Source organism: Phyllobates terribilis, unplaced genomic scaffold (assembly GCF_046119375.1).
Source record: "Phyllobates terribilis strain yellow unplaced genomic scaffold, ASM4611937v1 Scaffold_11__3_contigs__length_659146591, whole genome shotgun sequence".
NCBI classification, from domain to species: Eukaryota; Metazoa; Chordata; class Amphibia; order Anura; family Dendrobatidae; genus Phyllobates; species Phyllobates terribilis.
In genome coordinates, this window is record NW_027362771.1 from 89,820,062 (window position 1) to 89,840,385 (window position 20,324).

The window sequence follows — 20,324 nt, forward strand, 5'->3', positions numbered from 1 at the left end:
AGCTTGGTGAGTCTGCTTAGACCGGGAATACTGTGTCATATTGACAGTATGCACACCGTATGCTGTCATGTTTTGGCATTCTGCAATTACATACAGTGAAGTTTGTCCCAAGTCTGGACAACCCCTTTCATTCATAGGACACGCAGTCAGTATATTTTCTGCAGAATTAATTTAAATCTGAAAGAACCATCCCTTTAATTGACAGCATATCTGGTCTTTAGATACAATGTAATTGTCCAAAACCTCATAGTTTATTCTTAGAGCAGTATTATTCAGTATATCCTGCCTTTGTGTATATTAGTAGATTCGCTGGTTGTAATACAATAGAAACTATGAATGATTATTCTATACAATATGTCTACCTTGAATAGCAGCAGCATTTCCTTATTATCATTTTCGAGAGCCCAAAGAGTCTTCCTAGCTGCCTCCTGCAGAGTGACATTAGGGCCCAGTGTGGAACGTCGCAGGATGGAAAAGGACAAGGAGATTTCTGTAGAAAACAGGAAGGGCAGAAACAGGAGAGGAAACGAGCAGAGTTTACTGAGTAACTGTGCAGCGATAGACAAAATACCTGAAGAGTTAATAGAATACCAACAGCCCAGCTCATACACCTCATACACCACAATTATATATGTTTTTATATATATATATATATATATATATATATATATATATATATATATATATATATATATATATATATAGCGCATTCTTATCACACTGGCTGTAATAAGTTAACTAGTCCACAGAATTTGCAGTTTATTCTGTACATACTTTTTTATACACTGTCCTGAAGTTCAAGGAATTGTCAAGAAGTTACATAAGTGTGAAAAGCAATGCACATAAATGCATCTAAAGTAAATTAAAGCAAAGAATAGTCACTTATTCTACAGGAGAAGATTATGACTATGACAGTTGACAGTGCTGTAGGCTTAGTGCAGGGATTTTCTAGGATACCAGCAAAGGAATCATGTACACTTGGGCCGGTTCACTTAGGTAGTCTTAAATGCAGAAAATTCATCAAACTGGTGCTAGATGATGAATTTGGTGCATTTTTTCGAACATCTAGTCAAATACTTGGGATTGGAGGTCAATTAATGTTCTCTTTAGACAGGCCGACCAGAATTCTATGCTCATAGTACGATTGTTAATATGATTGTTCTGTGCACTTACATTATCATGCTATCAGCAGCACATCACTTCTACAGCACATGACCACATCATTGGCTATGCGCTACCAAGAATGATTATTTTTAAACCAGCTTAAAAATCATCTTGCCCGGGAACCAAAATTTTTCTCATTTTGCTGCTTGGCTTATTAGCTGCCATACTTTGTGATAGGAATTTACACCAAAATTTAAGGGACAATTGTGGCACAAGTGGCGCATCTCTAGATCTTGAAGTTATTTGAGACTGCTACCAAACCTTTACTTGCATCCAAATAACCACTTTACCGTAGCTCTGAGCTATAGTTGCAAGCTCTATGCTGTACATGCAAAATGTGTGTATATAGTTTCTAAGCTGCATCTTGTCATTGTTACTAGGGAAACAGAAATATTGTAAAAGAAATGCATCTTTTGTGCGTCATATATTGTAATTTAAAGGGAAAATATACTGCTGTACAACAGATTTTAAAGGAACATTGAATTTTGCTTTACTGATCTTTATCAGCTACACAAAGAATTTTCTCAATTTCAGCAGCACACAAGCAATTTTTTCTATGTAGAGCAGCATAGTAGATCAGCTTTTATATGCCTTGTGTGTACCTATTTTAGTTGATGTGCTATTTCTGGATTTTCCAGCATGTTGATTTCTTCTTCACCTCTGACATAGTACCCCTAATGCAGACTAGATTTCTTATGATGCATCTAATATTGCAGAAATGGCAGAGTTGCATCATGATACATTTGCTTTGACATGAGTCCCACCTAAGGGCCACAAGTGATTAATCGTCTGACTCACATTGCTGAGTCTTGGTGTATTTTTTGTGATGTAGCTTTAGCTTTTTTCTACTGTCTCCTGCTTGTGATACATTTCTCTCTGTCAGCCCTTACAAGCAGGGGCCAGGAGTGACAGGCTGAAGCTGCATCTTATAAAATACTTTTAGGATTATGCCCACAGCACTCATGGATAGTATAGACAGCCAGTAATGTCAGGAGAAATTTATAACTGCAAGTAATCATTGTATGGAAACACTTACTATATAATTTCTCTCTTATAATAACTATAAATGATTCAACAGCATGAAAGAACATGAAGAGGATACAATAACACAGCATAAAGTGCATATTTATGAGCATATTAATATAATTTATTAACTGGTTAGTAATAAGTAGTTATTATGAAAATATATTTGGGATTGATAAAAATTCAGTTTTTTTCTCAAGATTAATTTGCTTCCAGGATAACTATTTCTTAATAATTTGGTAACTGGTGCCAGGCACTTACCTGTAGTCTACGGTAGAATTGTTACAAGAGTACTAGACATTAATTCATTTATTTACAAATCCATATATTAAAATGGGTTTACACTAATCAGTTTATGGCATTGTTGCTTTTATCTTACAATGTTTAAGCAACCAAGAGTCTTCAAAGACTCTTGAAGAACATGTCTGGTTTTACACCAGATATTACCAGTGATATATCCTTCTCCCACTCCCAGGGAGATAATTTCCTTCCCCAGTGGGGTCTCCTCTGTCACAGAGACTAGCTCTGAATCCTCCAGGTCATCTATGGAGACAGAAAGAATGGAAACTCTTCACACAAACTGAAATAAAACAGCATTTTTACAAAATGTATGTCTTTTGAATTAAGTATAGTACCCCATGAACTTTCAAAGGAGATCATTAAGTCTTGTTTGCTTATACAGTACAGACCAAAAGTTTGGACACACCTTCTCATTTAAAGATTTTTCTGTATTTTCATGACTATAAAATTGTACATTCACACTGAAGGCATCAAAACTATGAATTAACACATGTGGAATTATATACTTAACAAAAAAGTGTGAAACAACTGAAAATATGTCTTATATTCTAGGTTCTTCAAAGTAGCCACCTTTTGCTTTGATGACTGCTTTGCACACTCTTGGCATTCTCTTGATGAGCTTCAAGAGTTAGTCACCGGAAATGGTCTTCCAACAATCTTGAAGGAGTTCCCAGAGATGCTTAGCACTTGTTGGCCCTTTTGCCTTCACTCTGCGGTCCAGCTCACCCCAAACCATCTCGATTGAGTTCAGGTCTGGTGACTGTGGAGGCCAGGTCATCTGGCGTAGCACCCCATCACTCTCCCTCTTGGCCAAATAGCCCTTACACAGCCTGGAGGTGTGTTTGGGGTTATTGTCCTGGTGAAAAATAAATGATGGTCCAACTAAACGCAAACCGGATGGAATAGCATGCCGCTTTTTTGTTAAGTATATAATTCCACATGTGTTAATTCATAATTTTGATGCCTTCAGTGTGAATGTACAATTTTCATAGTCATGAAAATACAGAAAAATCTTTAAATGAGAAGGTGTGTCCAAACTTTTGGTCTGTACTGTACATCAACTTTGAATAGTAGTATTTGTCTAGTGATGTTTTTTACAAATATGAGTGAATGGAAAAATGTAGTAAATTTGCAAATGTAGTTCATAAAATAGGCTACAGATGTGGATAAAACATCTTATGCTGTCTACATGAGCGTGCAGGTCCTAGAAAGTTGAATAGGAGTTTACAACACTATGAGAGGAGAGCTGCAGATGTATGTAGATGTCTTTGTAAGGAGACAAAGCTCAGCTCTGCTCTACTGTGTTAGTTATAATCACAGACAGCTCTGCAATGAGATCAGGAAAGCAGACTGTCAGTCATTAATTCTCTCATATTGGTAACAACCCCTCTCATTTAAACTCTGGAGACAGATTCTCAGGGAGATCTATGTCCTGCCCATAGATCTTAACAGCTCATTTACATATTAAGAAAAATGTGGATTTCTCTGAAATAAGACATCCGATTGCAGATATCAAGGTATCGTTTTATTCAACTTTCTATGACCAACATGCACATATAGATGGCTTAGGAGGGTTGATCTTATTCTCAGATACCATTTAAAATTAATCTGTCATGAGACATTTTCTAGTCTTCTCTTGCGTTTATCGTTATATAGCTGGCAAGATATAGTGAGACCTTTTTGTTGTCATAAGCCTTTAGTGTGATGAAGGTGCGCTAAGGCTGAAGTAGGAGCATCCTACTCTTCCAACACTTGGCTTAAGCCGGGATAAAAATGTTGTTTATTTCCAGGGCACCGCTTAAAATGCAATGACTAGAATGTCACCTTCCTTCTCTCCTCATACTTTACTAAAGTTGTAACCATGGACTAAAAAGTTGCTTTTTCACAGAGGTCAGCATACTTGACCAAGAACTATGAGAATCTGAGGGAGGTGAAACATTTATTTAAATGATATTATATTGCAGTGGCATAGTGTGAAGGGGTATAAGGGGTGGTTACCCTGGGTGAAAATTCTTAGGGGTACCGAATTTCTAAAGGAAAAAAGAAAGTAGCAGTGGCATAACTACAGCTAAAGGTTTGGGGCAGTGCACATGCTTTGGACTTCTGGCTGTGTGCCCAGGATTTCTGGGGAAATGCCACTTTGAACTCTATGGGCGTCAATGTGTCACTGATACAGCAGGATCCTGCGGTAGAGGAAGCAATAGGCTCCCAGTCCCACCACTGTCCATCATGTAAGCCACAGGCTGCAGTAGGTCTACAGTCAACAAGATATCTCCGTTCCCACACAAGTGGCACAAGGCCTCACTGCATTTTGCCACCTGTGTCGGCTCGCTCGGAGTGCAGGAGAGAAGAGGACTTGGTCACTCAGATTAGGTTAAGTATAAACTTTTTTTTGTGGGTGGGGTGGCATAAAGTTTGCATTAGGATTTTTGGAGGGGCACTTAGGGAGAAGCTTCACTTTTTAAGGGGACACTGAGGGACATTAAGTTTTCTAAAGGGGCATTCATTGGGCATAGTTTTAAGATCAGTCACAGAACATTATTTGTTTTAAGGGGTCACTCAGGTGGCATTATTACTGGGTTAGTGGCACAATACTTGCATTGCCTTAGGAATTGGCATCAAATGCTACACAACTGTTATATTGGTGTTGTGTAAAAATGACAGGTTCAGTATTAGATTTAGGTTTGTCTCTATGTATAACCCCTTTTTCAGATTTATCACAACATCCATGTTGTTTTTCACAATAGCCTCATGATTTCTGTTAAATATAGACAAACGGGAAGAGCATAACCTAGACAGTCCTCAAAGACCTCAAAACATGTTTTCATACCAACAGGTGGCAAAATGTTCAGATTTACCATTCAGGCAGAAACTATTTGCACTTCATCTTTTCTTTATGCAGAAAACAATAAAATCCTGGAAGGAACCTGTTTTGTCCCTTGTTCTGTACTGCTAACATGCTGCTAGTTCTTGACTGCCCGTACGTCATCTCCAGAAAAATAAACGGAAACTATTTTTACGCCATGACTGGGAATTATCACAGTCGGTCAGGCTCAAAGACTACAAACAAAAAGTTCTATGAAATTCTACCTAGTAATCTGTAACTCCTCTTCCCTGCAGCCACTTCGGAATAGAGTGAATGCACTTACAGTCGATTGTCCTGATGTCCAATTACAGACATCGCCACGGTCTCAAAAGTTTCAAATTATTATCTTTTCTTATTGATACTGGGACAAAGCATTAGCCCTTACATTGGATCCCAGATTGTGGTGGGACATGGAAGTCATTCATTCACAGGCTCTCTTTTACATTTTAACTATTTTTCACATGAAAATAATAGAACAAGGGGCCTATGGGGTAAAGTTTCTCCTTAAAGGGGTTATCCAGCCTTAGGTCACAAGTCTGCAGTCACTCTCTATGACTGCAAACTTGTGTATCCTCACATCGCAACTGTGAGCAGCGAATGCGTGACCACAAGTATGTGATTTGCTGACTAGACATGTGCAACCTCGCTCATTGCAGGTGTGTTGAGCAAGGCCGGACACAGTCTAGTCGAAATGTGGCCAGAAGTATGCAAATCATATACTTGCAGTCACAAGACTGCCCGCACCTAGCGCCGGCACTGGAGAATCCTCATAGGATGCAGACTTGTAGCCTAAAGCCAGACAACCCCTTTAAGGAGGTTGCCCTTGGAAATAAAATACACAAATAGCCTGTCCATAGAGGAAGAGAACAGTGACCCTAGTGCTACCTAAAGGAGGTAGCAATCCTAGTCAATACTGACCTTTTAAAGTGCCATGCCTTAGGATATAGGTGGCACTAGGGACTCTGTTCTCTTTCCCTATGAAAAAGCTATTGACACATAAGTCGATATCAAATCATAAAAATCCATGTTTCCCTGAGCTAAGAATCTATGTTCTGCCCCTATTGAGGGTAACATAGGAGGCTTGACAGATCCCCTTTAATGTATGCAATTTATCACACATTAAGCATCACAATCAGCCTGTGTTTCTTTGTGGGCTTCTAAAGTTGTTGCTTTTTTATTCAAATGGTATATCCACATAAAACTTTAGATTTTTCTGCTGAGTTGGGGTAATTCTTTTTGAACCATCTTATCTGCTTCAACCAAATTATGAGAGTTTACACAATCTGGTACCCTGCATGGTCCAATCATCTGTATATATGGCTATGCCCTGTATTTAATAATACAATGGATGGGTCAGATTATGACACCACTTTGCTCACACAATGCTCTAGAGGGCTGGTTCCATAATGTATAGGCTAGATCTAAACATCACAATTGTTCTACATTTAGTGAATTGTACAGATGTGCAGCCCATTTATTATATGTTCTTTCTAGCCAAACCATGTTTCTGAGACCATTACTTTACTGTCAGATACATGCGCTGAATATGGAAAGGTAGTGTATTAAGGACGAGCATATCATTGGTGCAAGCTGTGCAGTCGCACAGGGGCCCAAAGCAGATGATATTGTGCCTTATGTGGAGCTTTAGGACTGCAAAGGGCCCAAATACTGTTCTTGCACAAGAGCCATCTTCTGTCTGGGACTGCCAGTGTACTTTTACCTTTTTATTATTAATTTGTCCAGCATGGAAAGTTAAGAAGCTTTGCAAATCATTTTATTAGGGCATTTGTCTTCACTCCTTAAAAAAATAAATTATATGTAAGTGGCTTCCAAACACATGAGTTTCCCCAGTCTATTTGCCTGCCTTCAGATGTATTGATACCAGAACGTATTCATTTGGAGTACAGATGATGGCAGAAAAAGAGTCAGCTCTGCATCTATGTCTCAGTCATAAAATGAAGGTAATCCAGCTCAATGAACTGTGAATAGGCTTTTATTCACACAAAATGCATGGCAGAGGACAAGATCAGCAGTACAGCTAGATGAAATGCGACATCAACACGTTTCGGGTGACAGCCCACCCTTAGTCATCACTAAAAGCCTATGGTTCGTTGAGCTGCGTTATCTTCATTTCATGATTGATCCACGCCTTGACGCAGAGTTTTCCGGGCTCCGGACACCTCCAAGAGGTCTCCTACTGTGAGCTGGATCAAACTTTGCATCTGTGTCTCACTACCTTTGGGGATAAGCTGCTGCAGGAAATGGTTCTGATAAGCACACTCAAAGGAGGAGACCTGTGCAGACCCATCACTGCCATCATCTGTACTCCAAACGAGTAGAGTACATTCTGATATCATTGAGGCTGAAGGCAGGGAAATAGACTGGGGGAAAGCAGGGATTTGGAAGCCACTTAGATGCAACTGTTACAGGAATGAAGACAATCCCCTAAATTTGGAACATTTCATCACTTTCTATGCTGGACAAAATTATTAAAATAACAATTGAAAGTTGAATTACTTTTTAATCAATGCTAGTTTAACAAATAAGCTAATATCTAAGTAAAGACCCACTAATGCCTAATTTATGCATTTCATTTTATTTAACCCTTCACCTCTTCTTTGGCACCTGTTCTCTAAACTTTGTTGTAAACAGACATTAATTTACTATTTCCTGTCTGTATATAAGTGGTCTGCTGTGATCTACAGAATGACTACACCAGTAACATGCAAATTGCCTCTTCAGAGCAAAAGAGGACTTGAACTCTATAGCGCCACCTACTGGAAGCAGCAATCCTACTAGTCACAATCAACCCTTTAACGAGTCGTGCAATATGACTTAGGATAAAAGCCAAATCAGAATCTCAATTTGCGCCAGTAACCACATTTTCAGTGTTTACTACATATATAGACAGTATAGTCCATTGACAACTGGGTAGAGGAAAGGATTACACAATCCAAAAGAGCGATTTGAGTGGAAAATACTCAGCAGCATTGGGAAATGTATTAAACTGACAACATCAAAACCACATACATTTTTGTTTCCTTTTGGGTTTTTTAGGGTGGAATTAGACTTTATCAGACATGCTACAAGGATTTTTTTCCATGTCCTGTCTTGTTCCTTGTACTATAGTAAGAATAATAGAGTATATACTTTGCCAAGCATCGACAGCCGCCACCAATCTCAACCATCCCTTACATTTTCCAGTCTGAGTGTAAACAGGTAATTTTATGACTCCGCATTGTCACATTATAGTCTGAGCCTTGAAAATGTTTACTACAGATTTTTTATTAACACGTGCTTACCTGGTAATTACATCATGCATGCTTGAAAGAAGAATAAAGCAGTGTATATTAATAACCATTCTTAGAATATATCATTATTTTCAGAAGACAATAGCATAAGCAAAATCTCCGTGGTTCAGATTTTTTAGGAGTTTGTATACTCAATAACAAATGCAGGCAAGCGGAGGAGATTCCTCAAACATTTTCCTACCCTCCAAACTGATTATTGTGTGATTAAATGTGGTTAGAAGCGAAGTATAGTTAGTTATATTCCATTTTTGCTATCTTCCATGTTACAAGTGATTTAATGGAGAAACATCGGAAGGACATGTTCAGGGTAGGTGGCAGATTTGCAGCAGAAATTTGCATGACTATCCTATTAATCTGAATGGAGCCTACAGAAATTTATACTGAGTCTGTAGAGTGTGAACGTACCCTAAGGGCAACACAGCTATTTTAGATGAAGACACATTCATCCTTGCCAAGTGGTCTACTGGCACTCTGGAAATACCACATCTAACATAATAAGGAAGCTTCTTTCAAAGAAGGAGTCATGTGACTGGAGCCAGAGAATTTGTTGCAAGCACCATCATGTTGTAACATACCCTGTTAATAATGTAATACTATTATAATATACACAGTTGTATAGATGAGCAGGCTTTTTCATGTCAAAAGGAACACTACATCATTAGCACTCCCATAATATGTGATATCAAGTGTCTTTATGGTTTTCTTTAAGAATTTAGGCAGGGATTTTTCTTTATGTGCTAACAAAACTGCAATTATATTCTCTCGTCTAGTGAATATTGTTTAAGACTTATTGCCAAAGTACAAAAAAGTTAGATTACATAAATAATTACAGTTTTTTTACTGGAATCATTTAAAATTGTCTTGTGTTTAGATATTGCTGTTGCATACTTGTTATGGCGCCCCCTGATGTTTTATTCATTCCATCTTAGAATATCCACCTAATGTGACCAGTGTCAGGGGTCACGCATGCTCAGTAGCTCAGTCAAACAGCCTGGATCCTCTTGTATACAGGTGGGTAAATTACTCTTCCTATTATGCAGGCTGGATAATAAGAATAAAAGTAAGAGAATTGTCTTTTCTTACCAGTATTGGTCACATTATGTGGACACATTCTAAGAGGAAATAAAAATAACATGGGACAATATGGGAGGAAAAATGTGAGAGGAAAATACGAGGGGACATTGTGAGGGAACAGCGTGGAGGGTAGAGAGTGTGAAAGGACAGTATGGGGGAGAAAAGTGTTAGAGAATAGTATGGTAAGAAAACTGAGGGGACAGTATAGGTGGAAAAAGTGCATGAGGACAGTATGGTGGGTGGTAAAAGTGCAAGGACACAGTATGGGAAGGGAAGTGTGAGGGGACAGTGTGGGGGGAATGTGTGGGGTCAATATGGGGGAATATGAGAGGACAGTATGGGGGAAAGTGTGAGGGGATAGTATAGGGAGAAAAGTGTGCAGGGACAGTATGGGGAAGAGTGTGAAGGGATAGTTTTGAGGGAAAAGTGTTAGGGGACAGTTATGGGGAATAGTGTGAGAGGACAGTATGGGAGTGAATAGTGTGAAGGGACAGTATGAGGGGGAATGTGAAGGGAAACTGTGTGTAGAAAAGTGTGAGAGGACAGTATGGGGGAATAGTGTACGGGGACAGAATGGGGAGAAGTGTGAAGGGACAGAATGGGGGAACTGCAACGAGACAGTGTGGGGGGAAATGTAAGGGGATAGTATAAGGGGACAATAAAGGAAGGACTAGTGGGAGGGGACAGTATGGAGGGAATGTGAGAGGAGAGTATGAGAGCGAATAGTGTCGGTGGACATTATGGAGAGAGTGTGAAGGGACAGTATGGGGTGAAAAGTGCGAGTGGACAATATGGGGGGGGGGAGTGTAAATGTTTATTTGTGATACTGATTACATCTCATCAGTGCTGTGACTCTTGTATGGTATGTAATCTGATGATGTCCGTTAATAAAAATTCCTAGTATCTTCTTACCATTGTTAAGGACATAGTTATACTGGTTGAAAAAACAATAGGTCCATGAATTCCATTTTTATCCGTTGATTATATACAGTACAGACCAAAAGTTTGGACACATCTTCTCATTTAAAGTTTTTTCTGTATTTTCATGACTATGAAAATTGTACATTCACACTGAAGGCATCAAAACTATGAATTAACACAGGTGGAATTATATACTTAACAGAAAAGTGTGAAACAACTGAAAATATGTCTTATATTCTAGATTCTTCAAAGTAGCCACCTTTTGCTTTGACTGCTTTGCAACACTCTTGGCATTCTCTTGATGAGCTTCAAGAGGTAGTCACCGGAAATAATTTTCACTTCACAGGTGTGCCCTGTCAGGTTTAATAAGTGGGATTTCTTGCCTTATAAATGGGGTTGGGACCATCTGTTGTGTTGTGCAGAAGTCTGGAGGATACACAACTGATAGTCCTACTGAACAGACTGTTAGAATTTGTATTATGGCAAGAAAAAGCAGCTAAGTAAAGAAAAACGAGTGGTCATCATTACTTTAAGAAATGAAGGTCAGTCAGTGCAAAAAATTGGGAAAACCTTGAAAGTGTCCCGAAGTGCAGTTGCAAAAGCCATCAAGTGCTACAAAGAAACTGGCTCACATGAGGACCGCCCCAGGAAAGGAAGACCAAGAGTCACCTCTGCTTCTGAGGATAAGTTTATTCGAGTCACCAGCCTCAGAAATCGCAGGTTAACAGCAGCTTAGATTAGAGACCAGGTCAATGCCACACAGAGTTCTAGCAGCAGACACATCTCTACAACAACTGTTAAGAGGAGATTTTGTGCAGCAGGCCTTCATGGTAAAATAGCTGCTAGGAAACCACTGCTAAGGACAGGCAACAAGCAGAAGATACTTGTTTGGGCTAAAGAACACAAGGAATGGACATTAGACCAGTGGAAATCTGTGCTTTGGTCTGATCAGTCCAAATTTGAGATCTTTGGTTCCAACCACCGTGTCTTTGTGCGATGCAGAAAAGGTGAACGGATGGACTCTACATGCCTGGTTCCCACCGTGAAGCATGGAGGAGGAGGTGTGATAGTGTGGGGGTGCTTTGCTGGTGACACTGTTGGGGATTTATTCAAAATTGAAGGCATTTCAATTTTGATGCATGGCTACCACAGCATCTTGCAGTGGCATGCTATTCCATCCGGTTTGCGTTTAGTTGGACCATCATTTATTTTTCAACAGGACAATGACCCCAAACACACCTCCAGGCTGTGTAAGGGCTATTTGACCAAGAAGGAGAGTGATGGGGTGCTACGCTAGATGACCTGGCCTCCACAGTCACCAGACCTGAACCCAATCGAGATGGTTTGGGGTGAGCTGGACCGCAGAGTGAAGGCAAAAGGGCCAACAAGTGCTAAGCATCTCTGGGAACTCCTTCAAGATTGTTGGAAGACCATTTCCGGTGACTACCTCTTGAAGCTCATCAAGAGAATGCCAAGAGTGTGCAAAGCAGTCATCAAAGCAAAAGGTGGCTACTTTGAAGAACCTAGAATATAAGACCTATTTTCAGTTGTTTTCAGTTGTTTTTCAGTTGTTTCACACTTTTTTGTTAAGTATATAATTCCATTGTAATAATTCATAGTTTTGATGCCTTCAGTGTGAATGTACAATTTTCATAGTCATGAAAATACAGAAAAATCTTTAAATGAGAAAGTGTGTCCAGACTTTTGGTCTGTACTGTATATTCTTTATCATAATATTATTTATAACCCACAATGCAATTTTTTGTGAGAAAAGCATCCAGCCCTTTATTAAATGCTGTTGGTAGTATCTGCAATTGCTACCTCTTGCAGTAGGGTAGTACACAGTCTGATTGCTCTAACTGTAAAGAATCCTATTCCTATTCAGCTGACGATTTGCCTTTTCTCCAGAACTAATGAATGTCACCTGTCTTACATACTGGGAGTTGTAAGTTCATGCAATACAATTGTACATGGGATTGACCTGACATTACAATTCATTTCTGTACTAAGTTTTGGTGCTGAATTCATGTACTGATGTTGTGATGCTGCATTTCTGAAATTTTGGTAGTTCTGGTGATGAATTTCTGTATTGATGGTTGTTGTCCTGCAATTTTTCTGTATAGTTTATGTTTCTGGTGATGTATTTATGTACTGAGGGTGGTTCTTATGATGTATTCCTCTACTGACGGTGGTTGTAGATGCTAAATTTCTGTACTGTTGGTGGTTCTGGTTCTATATTCATTACTGTTGTAGGTTCTGATCCTGTACACATGTAGAAATCCATAACTTGTCAGCTAACATGATACATGGCTGTGTTAATAAAGTATTGTGCTTACATAAGTTAAGGGTTACTACATCTATATTCATGATGGAGGTATTAATTAGGAAATTAAGTATTGGCAAATCTTAACAGCGTGTAATATTATACTCACTGTCAGGATTCAGCTCTGCTTGTTTATTCTATAGTTCATCACATGACCAGTCATATGCGATTTTCATACTTACGGTCAGGTGACAACTAGCTTGTCTTCCTGCTTCTCTCACTAAAGCAGGGGCTGTAGTTCTTCACTGAACATTGGGAGAATTAGGAAGAGCTGGTAGTTCGTACGTGAATAAGTATACAAATCGCATGTCAGTTATATGATAACTACTCTAACTGCTTAAGCTGTGCATAGGAGGGGGCACCAAACTGAAACTGCAGGTAAACTTAGATTCACCTCTACTATAAATGACTTGTAATATAGATAGATTTCACACAGTCCAGGAGTTTTTAGCTAGGTTTCTGCTTATACGTATACAGAAATTATAGACTGTGTGATATAATGTCCAATTACCATCCAAACAATACATCTGATTGCTAAACAGCACACTCATTCATGTATAGGAAAGGATTTATCTATAAGCTCTGCTATTTCTGCCATGAGGTATATTTGTATTCATGCGACAAATGCATAATGAGATTACGGTACATCTTTGTTAACATATGAGCCAGACGTGTGTTTTATATTTATATCCAGTTTTTGAGAATTAAGATACAACCAGCTTGTCTAAAGTTATATGCTGAATATATGTATAATGCAATGTCTTTACTAAGCAATTGCACCTGAATTTTGACTACATTTTCACCAAAAAATGGCATAGATGCCTTACGTCGGTTTTATTATGTATTCTAGACACATTTTGACTTCATCAGACAATTTTTAAAAGTGTTTAGAAAAGGAAGCATGGTTAAGACAAAAGGGAAGTGGTATAAATGTTTGCCATTGCCCCAATATATGGGTCTACATTTAGCAAAGCAATTAGTGGTGTAAGGAAAAGAAAACTCATCATTTTTTTGCATCTTTTGCCCATCTGGTGTAGTTTTTAGCTGTATAATATTAAGACAGCAATAATAAATGTGCATTTTTGTGTTTAAATATATCATTACCTAAAGCTTTCTCCACTTGCATGCTGAAAATGTATATCTAACTGCAGGTAACTTGAACATCCCACTCCCTCCCCCGGTCCATCCCTTACACAATATGGGCACTCCAGTTCTCAGCATGGACCCATCTGAGCTTGACATAGTGGGGATATTCCGGCTAAACTGCAATTATGACTAAATTGTTTTAGGATTTCAGTGGAATTAACTCTTTCAGTATTAACTGAAATGTGTTACATTATAGATTGCAAACTCACATGAACAAAGCTCTCACTCCAAATATATATCGTACTCCTTAAATTTGTAACTGCGCTCAATTCTGCTAATACTTATATGCTAGGTATTTATTAAATAGATGCCAGAAAATTGATAATGCCTTAAATGATATAGGTATTAGTAATGGTAATAAATGCCATATGACATACCCAATGCTAACAATATCGCAGAATCTAGGAATACACATCACAAAATACAATATGAAGGTCCATACTGACACTGCACACATTCACAAACCTACTAAATCCAAAAATCCAAGATATGTACTTGCCTGATGCCATTGTTTCCACACCGGGACATCCTTCTTGACGTTGAGGACTGCAGCTTTGCCCGTGTGTCCAGCCGGCCAGGAAACCTGAGTCGGTGCTGTCCACGGATCCTCTACCTGCAGAGGATACTGGAGATCGTAGAAAAAAAATTATATGGAATCCTTCAATCAGTCGATACATAGTAGCAATGAAAAATATCCTATTCCCAAGTCCTTCCAGACATACCCTGAAATAAACAGCTCAGTGCCTTTGTTAGATGTATGGCATGTGTCAGTAGAAGGGTTAAGATTTGCTGCAGAAAGTGTGTTCTTGACAATTATTGTCATTTTCTTATCAGCTTGCACTTCTATATCTGTCCCAAATCCCATCTATTTAAGGCTGGTATTTCAAGTACATGAGGTGGGGGGGTTGTCAGTATCCATGGAGATATCTATGTTGAGAAAAGGTGAGCCTTGTTTACTGTAGGAACACGTCAGTAGAAAAAGCGTGGCTGAAAAAAATAGAATTACATAAGAGAAATAAAAGTGCAGAGAGCCCGGGGAGGGGGGAGAATCTTAAGAATAAGAAAGAAATGCACAAAAATTCCAGAACACACCACAGGAGCAAACGCAACCGCACATGGAATCGACGCAGTTTAGAGACTCTTCTGAGAGACGGACTCAACAGCTTGTGGGAGGAAAAATAGCTAATGGCTTTATTTATGCAGGAGAACAATTGTACAGGAAACTGACATCTATGGAGAAAACACTCATGAGAGTCAGGTCTTTATTGTAGGATTGTCCCTGAGGTTCCTGTTCCCGGGAAGATGCAGGAAAGTCAGGCTGGATGAAGATGTTCCCTAAATATCCATGTGTAGGATACAGATGTACATGGATATGCTCTAAAAATCCATTCATGTACATTGATTGTGTACAGAAAGGGGACACGTTATATCAGAAAGACTATTCTACAAACATATTATCGGCACGCATTATGTATATCTGCTAAAAGAAATAATGTAATGACTATAATAAAAAACATAAAGAACATAAGGCAAGAGGTAAATGTAATTCCTGGGATAATATTGTGTCGGGACACTAGAAGCAAAATGGGAAACTATGCTCTCTTTTCAAGGACAAGGGGGTCTGACCTTAGGATCTGGCCACCCAAGTGAATAAAATGTGACCCTTCAAGCCATTCTCAATCTCCAGGATTTCATCAATTTCAGCTCTCTGAATGGTTCGTACTTGAATCATGGAGGGGCTAATTTTGTTATTATGATTTATTATTATGTTAGCCCTGGGCAGCTATCTAGTGTTGTTTATTAGTTCATGATTTCTTATTACTAAAATGCAATGAAATTCCCAGGAATGTCAATTGACCATAGTAAAACACTAGTCTCTACTGAGGGGCTGGCATGTCTGTAATCAGCATCATTGATAAGTTATATGATCTTATTTAAAGAAAAATTGCATAAGACATGTTAGCATATACTATATGCTATCATGTCTTATGCAATTTCTCTTTAAATATGCCATATAGTGACCAAAGAGGTTCAGGTCAACATCCCTATCAGAGCAATACATATGGTGTAGTACTGTAGCCAAAAGAATACACTAATGTGTCTAAAAAGGCCCAAAAGTCTCCGCACATGGCACTCACCGTTGCAGAATGGGGTCTATTAAGTAACCAGTAATGATAGAACATAAGATAAGTCACTCATTTTACAGACCTTAGTAAATCTTCTCCCAATAGGACCCACTAAATATATGGTACAGACATGAACGGCTACATCAAAGTCATCCTAATCCTTCTAGATCACACATGTCAAACTCTGACCCGTAGGCCAAATTTGGCCCTCAGGATGGTTTTATTTGGCCCGCGACACCAGAACCACCACCCCTATGTGGGTCACATTATTCTGTATGGAGGATTATGTGGGGCACATTATTCTGTATGGAGGATTATGTGGGGCACATTATTCTGTATGGAGGATTATGTGGGGCACATTATTCTGTATGGAGGATTATGTGGGGCACATTATTCTGTATGGAGGATTATGTGGGGCCCATTATTCTGTATGGAGGATTATGTGGGGCCCATTATTCTGTATGGAGGATTATGTGGGGCCCATTATTCTGTATGGAGGATTATGTGGGGCCCATTATTCTGTATGGAGGACTATGTGGGGCCCATTATTCTTTATGGAGGACTATGTGGGGCCCATTATTCTGTATGGAGGACTGTGTGGGGCTCATTATACTGTATGGAGGACTATGTGGTGCCCATTATTCTCTATAGAGGACTATGTGAGGCCCATAATACTGTATGGAGGACTATGTCGGACCCATAATACTGCATGGAGGACTGTGTGGGGTCCATTATTCTGGATGGAGAACTATGTGGGGACATTATTCTGTATGAAGGACTATGTGGGGCCCATTATTCTGTATGGAGTACTTTGTGGGGTCCAATATTCTGTATAGTGGTTGGCCCACGACTTTGTCCAAGTTTTTCATTTTGGCCCTCTGTGTGTTTGAGTTTGACATCCCTGATCTAGATCCATCAGAGACCCTGTGATTAGAAGGGGAATAAAGTGATCTTTACGCTGCATTGTGATTATGTTACTCCGCCTCCCCAAAACGGTAAGCAAAATTTATATTACGGGGTGAAATATGGAATATAAAAGATGTGGCAGATTTCAGCAAACCTTGGCCATCTCACCCCATGGGGCCAAAATATATGGAATGCAGATCCCCATAGTTCACTAAAATATAGGTGCTGCATAGAAGATACATTCAGGCCATAGACTAGAAGAAAGGTCAATAAAAGCCAAACCTGTGCTTTTAGATCTTTGTGAGAAAAGGTCTGAGTTGATACAGATGTTCATTGTTATTGATTGCCCAGGCCCCATTGAGAAAGTATTATTTCTCCCAAATCAAACTATAGGTACACAGACCAATGTAACTAATATATTTCTGCTAAGGGCTTGTGCAGACTGCCGAATAACGCGGCACTCCCCATGCTATTCTTTGCGAATTAGTCAGAGGAAAAAAAATCACAGCATGGACGATTTGCCTCCAAGAATCAGATCGCACTCACCCATTCAACTCTATGGGTTTGTGGAAAAAAATCAGTCTGCACTTGGATGACATCCAAGAGCGGTCCGATTTTCACGGACTGACATTACAGAGAAGGAGACGCTTTTTTTTCTCCACCTTCAAGAAAATTGGATCACGCACTGATCAAACTCTAATTAAAGTCTAATTAGCATAATTGGACAGGGTTGTCTGCAGCTGCCCTGAGAGTGATAATATTAGCACATATTCCTAGAAAACAATACATTAAATTTATAATTTCTTGTAATTACTCAGTGGTTAGCACTGCAGCCTTGCAGCGCTGGGGTCCTGAGTTCAAATCCCACCAAGGACAACATCTGCAAGGAGTTTGTATGTTCTACCCGTGTTGGTGTGGGTTTCCTCCGGGTTCTCCGGTTTCCTCCCACACTCCAAAGACATACTGATAGGGAATGTAGATTGTGAGCCCCAATGGGGACAGTGCTGATAATGTCTGTAAAGTGCTGTGGAATTAATGGCGCTAAGTAAGTGAGTAAAATAAATAATTATAAAAAAGTTTTCCCATTACAATTCTTTTCTCTGTAGATTCTCAAAACTATTATTCTGCTGTAGAATCTAATTTAACACTTGTAACAGTAAGAGAAAGAGAGCCAGGAATACACAACTTCATAAACTAAGAACTCTAATATTCCTACACTACTATTGATAATACAGCCAATATTTATGAGATTCAGACATTTTTGCTGGGTTTAGGCATGTTCAACGTGACAGGTTCCCTTAAAGGGGTGGTCCACTTTCATAAAATATTCACGTCTAGCTGCAATTTGTTAAATAAAACGCATTTTGTGCACCATCCTCGGGTACATCCAATCAGTGAGCTCGGCAGCTCTGTCCCCTGGTTCAGCCAATCAGTTAGCTCAGCAGCTCTGTCCCCTGGTTCAGCCAATCAGTGAGCTCAGCAGCTCTGTCCCCTGGTTCAGCCAATCAGTGAGCTTAGCAGATCTGCCCGTGTAGATGGAACGTCCCCATCAGAGCAAATGATCTCACAGATTGGTTGTCAATGTGACGTTAGTGCAGCAACCAAATCCGAACACTGGGAGCAGCGCTAGAGACTCAGCGCTGGACCTGGGGACGGTGAGTAAAGTAAAGTTTGGCTTTTATTTTATAATAAACTACAGCAGGAAATGAAGATTTTCTGAAAGGAGACAAAAACTTTAAATGTATACAATGGTCTCGAATAGGATGTAATAATCCAGTATGGCATTTGAAAACAGCCTTTAAGTATAAATATCCCTTATCACCAAATCAAAAGTGGCTCCAACAAAACCACTAAACACATGTAATGATTAAAGCAGCTTATCAGATGTAGATAACATGTCAATTTAATAGGTGCGGTTTGCCAAGTCTAGTTACATAATAAGCCATTTACCTAAATAGCAATGCTCAGATGTCCTACAAGAAGCACTTTACCATTTCACATCATTAGAAAAGTAAACCTCATTGAAACTGCAACCTGTTCTAGTCAATACAACATGTATCAGTGAACAGAATTCAACAGCATTTTACCCCTGGTAAAGTAGCCAAGTATCTAATATCCTGCGTTAATGCTACAGGGGAAGATACAGTGAGGTCAGCAAATCGGAAGAATCCAGCTCTCTCCAAGAAACGCCACTTAACAATCACTTAAAGACTCAAAAGCAAAGCTGAAAGGCTTTAAAGTGATTAACTCTTCAAAATCAGGTTTATGAAGAACGTGGAAACATAAAACTAGAAATGGATTTGTGAAAATATACAGAAGCAGGGCTGAGTTAGTAATGTGTCTGTCGTTAGCATTCTTTATTTTCTTCATCAATGTTACACATGGTTTTACATAGGACTGCAGTTGAAAAAACACTATACACATTCCCAAAGAGTTAAGTTACACATTCACCTCTGCTGTACCATTAATGATGATGCTACCTTATAAATAGTTCATGTATCCTTTTGGATATCCTTTTCTGGTTCTCGCTGAACTAACCTGGACACTGGAAGAGTTTCTTCCCCAAGAGTATCCCAAAACAGCAGCCCATTGGTATGCGGGTCTGATACAGCGGAGCAATGCCAGGACCCCGAGCGCTGAGCAGTGACATGACTTTGCTGTGACAGGGGCCCACTGCTTTGCACAATGCATCTTTTGACAGCACTGCACATCTGTAGGCTGGAGGAGGAGACTGAATGGCCTGATTTATGCAGAATGAGTTCTGACCCTGGCAATATGAACATTTTGCTTTTTGCACCCACTCCTGCATGTGGATTCTTTGCATTTTTGTTATTTTTGGCCATTTTTTATAAATACATAAATAGATATGCATTCTATAATACATAGTTGATATGGTGAAATATAAATATACTATGTGTAAGCCAGTGATTTGCATCTATTGTAAAACACCATGCCCTGGAAACTGCAAACTGATATGGTACAGAGTGCCTAGTCTTATACTTTCACAAATTGCTAACCACAAATCTAAAGGAATTTTATCTTGCAGAATTATTTGCTTTCTCAGCTCTCCTGTAATTTCTCCTGTAAGTCATACTTAAACGGGTTTTCTGGGACTGTGTTATTTTTTACTATGGGTCTAAGTATCTGCCTGTTCTACCCGAAGT

The 20,324-nt window shown here is 39.2% G+C and overlaps 1 protein-coding gene across 4 annotated transcripts in view; it reads right to left on the reverse strand.

Moving 5' to 3' along the window:
- Window positions 1-20,324, reverse strand: part of SH3TC2 (SH3 domain and tetratricopeptide repeats 2) — a 134,486-nt gene that overhangs the window by 93,821 nt on the left and 20,341 nt on the right. For 2 of the 4 annotated variants that reach the window (XM_073651320.1, XM_073651322.1), the window contains exons 2-4: window positions 14,628-14,753; window positions 2,635-2,730; window positions 363-490 (exon numbers count right to left, since the gene is read on the reverse strand). In XM_073651320.1, the coding sequence (XP_073507421.1) occupies window positions 363-490; window positions 2,635-2,730; window positions 14,628-14,753 (350 nt within the window). Of the gene's footprint in view, window positions 1-362; window positions 491-2,634; window positions 2,731-14,627; window positions 14,754-14,850; window positions 15,062-19,698; window positions 19,826-20,324 lie in introns of those variants that run through there. The other 2 variants (XM_073651321.1, XM_073651323.1) reach the window with 2 other exon arrangements.